Source organism: Sardina pilchardus, chromosome 1 (assembly GCF_963854185.1).
Source record: "Sardina pilchardus chromosome 1, fSarPil1.1, whole genome shotgun sequence".
Classification (NCBI taxonomy): Eukaryota; Metazoa; Chordata; class Actinopteri; order Clupeiformes; family Clupeidae; genus Sardina; species Sardina pilchardus.
This window is the reverse complement of record NC_084994.1, coordinates 20224484-20232213: the sequence shown is the minus strand read 5'-3', so window position 1 is coordinate 20232213 and position 7730 is coordinate 20224484. Positions and strand designations below refer to the sequence as shown.

At 41.4% G+C, this 7730-nt stretch overlaps 1 protein-coding gene across 1 annotated transcript in view; it reads left to right on the top strand.

Moving 5' to 3' along the window:
- The window catches only part of LOC134084135 (uncharacterized), an 11149-nt gene extending 4931 nt beyond the window's left edge, over positions 1-6218 (top strand). The window contains exons 6-15 of the mRNA XM_062539852.1: positions 242-457; positions 644-731; positions 1898-1929; positions 2423-2770; positions 3119-3262; positions 3511-3597; positions 4740-4970; positions 5107-5129; positions 5287-5405; positions 5757-6218. Coding sequence (XP_062395836.1) covers positions 242-457; positions 644-731; positions 1898-1929; positions 2423-2770; positions 3119-3262; positions 3511-3597; positions 4740-4970; positions 5107-5129; positions 5287-5405; positions 5757-5914 — 1446 coding nt within the window. The 3' untranslated portion in view covers positions 5915-6218. The remainder of the gene's footprint in view (positions 1-241; positions 458-643; positions 732-1897; positions 1930-2422; positions 2771-3118; positions 3263-3510; positions 3598-4739; positions 4971-5106; positions 5130-5286; positions 5406-5756) is intronic.
- The last annotated feature ends 1512 nt before the right edge of the window (positions 6219-7730 follow it).

Genomic DNA, 7730 nt, shown 5'->3' with positions numbered 1-7730 from the left:
TGCGCTCTGTCTCTCTCGCTTGCCCGCTCCCTCCCTCCCTGTCTCTCTCTCTCCCTCCCTGTCCCTCTCTCCCTCCCTCCCTCTCTCTCTTTCTCTCTCTCTATCCCTCACTCTTTCTCTCTCTCCTCCCCTCTCTCCCTCCTTCTCTCTCTCTCTCCCTCCTTCTCTCTCCTTCTCTGTTTCTCACTCTCTCTCTCCCTTCTCTCCCTCCCTCCCTCCCTCTCTCCCTCCCTCCCTCCAGTCAAGCTGGACTCCTAGACACAGTGATCCCGCTCCACTAACTACCGATGGGACAGTACAGCAGCCTCTGCCGTCTAAGAAGAAGGGTCGTGGGAGGACCAAGAAAGGAGCCAAAGGATCTGGAGCCAGCGTGTGTGCGCTTGACCATCCTGTCCAGGCACCCCATCAGGACTGCCACTCAGAGCACATATCGCCCAGTCTCCGACAGATGCCTACGGTGTGTGTGTGTGTGTGTGTGTGTGTGTGTGTGTGTGTGTGTGTGTGTGTGTGTGTGTGTGTGTGTGTGTGTGTGTGCATGCATAATGTATCATAGTGTATCATTGTGTACACTACTCTTTTGTAATTTTAGCATGCCATTCAGTGTTTATATTTTTATTGTGTGTGTGTGTGTGTGTGTGCATAGCCTGGAACTCTGGATTTACTTACCCATCTCTTGGTGTTGGAAGAAGAGGGCCTCAGTGGAGGAACAGGAGTGAATTCCAGAGAATCTGGTAAAGTATTTAGAGAGAGTCTGTGTGTGTGTGTGTGTGTGTGTGTGTGTGTGTGTGTGTGTGTGTGTGTGTGTGTGTGTGTGTGTGTGTGTGTGTATGTGTGCACATCTGAATGATAAGTGAAAGAAACTTCTGGTTGTACAGAATTGTCTACAGAATTGCTCCATGTTAGCTGGACTACATGTTCACTTGTTAGCATGGGAGCTGTATGGACCACATCAAAGAGTGTGAAGGCGGAGCAAGATAATTCGTCGTAGTTCATGTCTTTGGGCGCAAAATGGAGAGTGAGTCCTCTGCATAAAGAAGCGTGTCTTCGACGTATTGATGATGTTCCACAAAAATAATATTGCTGCTCTTTCAAGACTTCTATTAACATTTTGTATTCTAGTATGGAATAAAACACACACAAAACATGCAAACTTTCAAGTGACTGAATAAAAACATTAATGGAATTATTTACAAACTATAGAAATATGTCACTGCTCTCATTAAGTTACCCCAGGGCCACCTGATCATTGTTACATAGCAGGATTTGGTTCAGCTTGACACCAAATATGTTGTCAAGGTAGAGCGTAGCAACCGGCCAACAGCAGCAGAATAAATAACAGGGGCACACTTGATTTAAAGTCGATTTTTTCCAGACTGGAATGCTCAAAAATGCTGAAATTATACCTGAAATCGTCAGTGTAAGGGTCAAACTGTGCCCAAATTCACATTTGTAACTCAATAGAAGCAAAATCTTAATGTGGATTAAGACCCCCAGCGATACGGGTTCTAGGAAGTGGCTTTTGATGAAGTATCTTACTCTGCCTTAACAATCTTCAACTACATGTTAGCTGTGTTATCATGTTAGCTGTATATGGACTACTACCCAGATACTGTAGCATTGGCACAGCATTTTCAGTGAGGAGATAAGATTATTATCATAAGATAATTCATTATTATTATTATTATTATTATTATTATTATTATTATATTAGTATTAGTATTATTATTAATATGAATAATTATTATTATTATTATTAATAATAATATTAATACTGTTGCTATCTGGGTACATGTTAGCTGTATACTTAGCAACACCACACAGTAACATCACAACTGCAAAACCCTGCATGCTGAAAAGTATGTGTATGTGTGTATGTGTTTGTGTTTGTGTTCAACAGTGAAGAAAGAGTTGATCCCCGGGCAGAACCAGGTATTAGCCACAGATGTAGCACAAATGAACACAACGAATTTCATTCATTTTGAGAGTAGAATATAATCACTATGTAATTACCAAATTGACTGGTGAAAAACTAATCAAAATCTATTTGAATAATCATATTATGGTTAGCTGGTTAAGTAACTTACTCAACTTTGCAGTGATGATTGTCCCACCCAATTGTTAGATACAATGGGCAATTAGTAATTTAATGTGGAAGTGCTGAAATCTTGCCTTTAGATAGATAGATACAGTAGATGGACAGATACTTAATTGATCCCCATGGGGAAATTCAAGGTCCTAGTAGCTCAAGACACCACACACAACATACACCACAATAAGTAAACAGGATGATAAAGTAACAAATCAACAACAAATTTAACTCGAATCGCAATATTTTCCCTAAGTACGTATTTCTCCTTGTTCTGTTTCATAATTGAATATAGTGAAAGTTCCTCTCTTCATTGTTTTTTTTTTTTTGTCTTAGTTCCTGTCTCCAGCATCACCACCAGCACCACCACCAGCAGCAGCATCAGCAGCAGCAGCAGAAGCAGCAGGAGTGTGGTGGGTGTCCCCCCTGGAGGACGACCTGTCCTGCCCCGTGTGCTGTGACATCTACACGGACCCCGTGGTGCTGCCCTGCAGCCACAGTTTCTGCAGGCCGTGCCTGGAGCGGAGCTGGAGGGAGGACAGCGTCCGGCAGGAGTGTCTCATCTGCAGGCAGAAGACCTCCGCCCACAACCCCACCCCCAACCGGGCCCTGAGGAACGTCTGCGAGGCCTACCTGAAGGAGAGGAGCGCCGGGACCGCGCCAACCGAATCTGAGACGCATTTAGTGAGTTCTGTAGCAGGATAACAGGGTGTATGGATTTGTTGACTGTATTGAGAGTTAACATGTAACACATAAAAAATGTGTTCGCTTACAAACATGTATTCTCATATACAGTACTGTATGTGTTTTAGAGATATTCCTTGAAATTTACAGTGTATTCTTTCCATCTAGTTTGCAGTTTGTTTCCATATTTGCTCATGTTGTGAATATTTGCAGCGTTTTCTGAGTTTGAAAGTGTTTTCAGATTTTTTTTCTGAGGTTGCAGATATTTTTGAATAGCATGTGTTGTGACCCTTCTCGGCCACCGTACTTATGTCCATAATTCGTGTTTTGTGCGACTCCTGCGGGTAGGCCCAGGTTCTATGTCCAGTGCACGAGGAGAAGCTCCAGTTCTACTGTCAGGATGAGGAGCAGCTGGTGTGTGTGGAGTGTGTGACTCAGGAACACAAGACGCACTCGGTCTGCTCCACCAAGAAAGCCGCACATGAACGCAAGGTGAGAACGCTTCCATGAATAGGATGGAATGCAAAAATGTTTGAACATTGTTCTCTCTCTAGAATTAGAACCCGGTATGATGTTTGTCTGATGTGTTCTTGGTGTACCAGCGAGAAACATCATATAGTTTCCCACTTGTTACAAAATAACAAACTGAATATCGACAAAGAAACGTTTAAGAGCAATGTTCGGACAACAAATTAAGGAACATTGTACTATATATTGGCACTCTCTCCCTCCCCCAATAGGATGAGCTGAAATCTCTAATAAAATCACTAGAGGATGATGTGAAGAAAAATAAGACTTTACTTGAAGGAGTAACGGCACACATCAAGGTGAGTTCATGAATAATAATAATACATTTTATATATATTGCGCTTTACTTCAAATAAATGATCTCAAAGTGCTAAATAAAACAATGAAATGAAAACAATGCAGAATTGTTTAGTGAAATGGTAAAACTATTATGCAGTGTATTGCTGGAGGGTCTTTATTGTGTGTATTGTGTAATCATATTGTGCAGTAGAACTGTATTGCTGAGGGTCTTTATTGTGTGTATAGTGTAATCATATTGTGCAGTAGCTGAGTATTGCTGGAGGGTCTTTATTGTGTGTATAGTGTAATCATATTGTGCAGTAGCAGGGTATTGCTGGAGGGTCTTTATTGTGTGTATAGTGTAATCATATTATGCAGTAGCTGAGTATTGCTGGAGGGTCTTTATTGTGTGTATTGTGTGTATAGTGTAATCATATTATGCAGTAGCTGAGTATTGCTGGAGGGTCTTTATTGTGTGTATTGTGTGTATAGTGTAATCATATTATGCAGTAGCAGGGTATTGCTGGAGGGTCTTTATTGTGTGTATTGTGTAATCATATTGTGCAGTAGAACTGTATTGCTGAGGGTCTTTATTGTGTGTATTGTGTGTATAGTGTAATCATATTGTGCAGTAGAACTGTATTGCTGAGGATCTTTATTGTGTGTATTGTGTAATCATATTATGCAGTAGCTGGGTATTGCTGGAGGGTCTTTATTGTGTGTATAGTGTAATCATATTGTGCAGTAGAACTGTATTGCTGAGGATCTTTATTGTGTGTATTGTGTAATCATATTATGCAGTAGCTGGGTATTGCTGGAGGGTCTTTATTGTGTGTATAGTGTAATCATATTGTGCAGTAGAACTGTATTGCTGGAGGATCTTTATTGTGTGTATTGTGTAATCATATTATGCAGTAGCTGGGTATTGCTGGAGGGTCTTTATTGTGTGTATTGTGTAATCATATTGTTCAGTAGAACTGTATTGCTGGAGGATCTTTATTGTGTGTATAGTGTAATCATATTATGCAGTAGCAGGGTATTGCTGGAGGGTCTTTATTGTGTTTATTGTGTGTATTGTGTAATCATATTATGCAGTAGCAGGGTATTGCTGGAGGGTCTTTATTGTGTGGTGGTTGTTGCCTGTTCCGGTTCCGTGTTCCAGGCCCAGGCAGTGCAGACGGAGGCGCAGATAAAGGAGGAGTTTGAGAAGCTCCATCAGTTCCTGAGGAGAGAGGAGGAGGCGCGCATAGCAGCCCTGAGGCAGGAGGAGAGGGACAAGACTGCCCACCTGGAGGAGAAGATGGAGGCCATTGAGAGGGTGATCTCGTCCCTCTCTGAGAGGATGAAGCCCATTGAGAAGTTGATGGAGACGGACGAGGTCTCCTTCCTACAGGTGGGCATGTCTGGGGATGGGAGAAATACTGTATCAATTCCAAAAGTCCATTCCAATACCATGGGGACTCTAATGGCAAGTATTACATTTAAAAGAGAATAACCTTTATTTATTTTATTTTCCTATTGTTCTGCAGACATTTTCAGAAACAAAAGAAAGGTATGGTGTCTGATTTTTTTTTTAATTATCTGCAAACTATGTTTCCAAACATTAGCCTGACCTGACCTCATCGTCTCTCTTCATCTGTTCCTCTCGTTCTCTCTCTCTCTCTCTCTCTCTCTCTCTCTCTCTCTCTCTCTCTGTGTGTGTAACCAAGAACTCATGAGGCCTTCCTGCATCCTCAGCCAGGGTTTTGGCAGCTGCTGGACGTGTCCAAGTATCTGGACCAGCTGAGCTACAGAGTCTGGGACAGAATGGAGGAGATGGTAGCACACAGTGAGTGGCTCAGGGAACCTTGTTTATGTGTCCGTAGATGGATATGATAGACAGGAGCTTATAGTGACCCACAATATCAATGCATATAAATGGACATGCTATGTAGTATTTCTGTGGATCAACTTGTTGAGTAGCCGGTAGCTCCGAGATCAGAGATTTGATTCCCAGGATACCCTGGCTTTCGGGTGAAATGTAATGTTTCAGTACAGAAAATACTGAAACATTGAACTGTTGGAAGTTTCGAGATGGTCACATTAAGTTCACCTGTACAAGTTATAGTGGATTTTAGGTTCATCCTAGACTTTTTGTGAGTATCTCAAATGTTTGTATACTTTGTGTGCCTCCTTTAAGGTGCCGTCATGGTGGGTTCTTCAGACACTTTGCAGTTCCACCCAGTGATATCTGTTCCCGAGCAGCTGGAATGCTTCGCAGCTGGTCTGGATGCTTCTGGATTCTGGGATGTAGGAGGGGTCTGGGGACAAGCCAGTGTGGACCACAGCAGTTTCTGATGGCAGAAGGGTTCAGGTCCACTTACAGGCTAGAGATGGATGATGATTGGTGATGAGAACAGAACGACAGCACTTTTGATTGGATGCTTTTTTTTCAGTCCAAGAACATAGATAGATAGATAGATAGATAGATAGATAGATAGATACTTTATTGATCCCCAAGGGGAAATTCAAGATGTTCAAGAAATTAATGGTCCCTGCATTGCACAACTCTGATATGGTGTATGGCTTTAAGATGTAAGATAGGAAAGAATATTGATTTTGTAATCAGTGCTGAATTGCAAATGATAAATATTTAAATCATTCATAAACAGTTTGTGGAGTATATCTTTATTTATGTGTTTTTTTTTTTGTTTTTTTTGCAGGACATTTGACTTTGACCTAATAGATGTGATGATCATTGCAAGTGTTAAATGCACATCACAATGTGTTCACGTCAATGTATAGGCTACTAGACCCAATCTTATTGTGAAATACTTGAATCGTGAAATACTACACCCCAAAGAATTATAGTAATATAATGCTTAAACATATGCGTTACTGTGTTGTTGTGCTAAATTGCCACTGGGTGGCGCAAGAGGTTAAATGGATATGGATATATTATCTCAGCAGTCCATACAGTTCATTATTACAACCATCAAGCTGGACATCCCTGTTTTTAAAAATAGTTAGAAGAACAAGGATGTTTTAGCTGAAATATTGTTCTATGTTCATGTCCTACCGTGGCCACTGGCCAATCAACACTCTGATCCATTTATTGTGACATAATACAAAGTGTTACACAAACTTGGCTCAAAGTATGAGGAACACAGGGTAGGTCCACACGCAGATAGTCATATATTAAGAATGTTTATTAAAGTATAGGATAAATATCAGTATAGTGACTAGAAAGCAAAATGTTGTGCAATGTATGTCTAGGGTATGAGTCAAACAGAACAAAATGTTGACGTGGAGCGGAGAGGGAGCTCGTCTACCCCTGGGAGTAGAGCCTTCATATTGGCAGGTCAATCAGGCCCAAGTTCAATCGTCTGTACACCTTCACCCACCCAGCTGCAATGAACAGAGTTGTAAAAGGGGCGGGGCTGGCGCAGAACGCACAGTCCCCGACAGGGTCCTGGTGTGAGATACAACAGTAATGCACAACTGGCTCAAGACTCCAGCATTCTGTCACAATTCAACATGTGTCTGCAGTCAATCAACTGTTTACTCAATATAACACTACAGAAAGAAAATTCCCCTGTGTGTGGACTCGGCCTTGACAAATCCCTCCCCATGGAAACTAAAATTAAAAGTTATTGGCAGTCTGTGTCCAACTTGTATACCTATAAACAGCTGGTTTAAATACCATGATATGCTGCCATGTTTTGGGACAAATTCAATTAAATATGTAAGGGATAATGTATCGTCCCTCCGCTGTACATCGTGGTTCTGTTTGCCCTGCTGGGACTTATTTTCCAATAATTACCGGCAGACATATTATACATATTATCCTGCTTATTATACGGCTACTTGCCAAAGTGAGAAGATAAACTTCACATAATTGGTCTTTAAACATTATTTTGTTACCGTTTTGTGGCTTCCACTGACAAAATAAATAGTTTGCCTTACAGTTAGAACCTTACAGTTTCAGGTGTTGCGTGGCAAACGTCTTACTTGCTGACTTTCACTTTCATTGAAATTCCATTGCAATAAGCCAGTGGTCTTCAACTTTTTTCAGCCCAAGAACCCTTGGCTGAGAGAAACACTGAGCATGGACCCCTATGTTGGGATTTAGCGTACGTGTTTAATTTTTGGAAGAGAGGAAAAAATGCTTCAG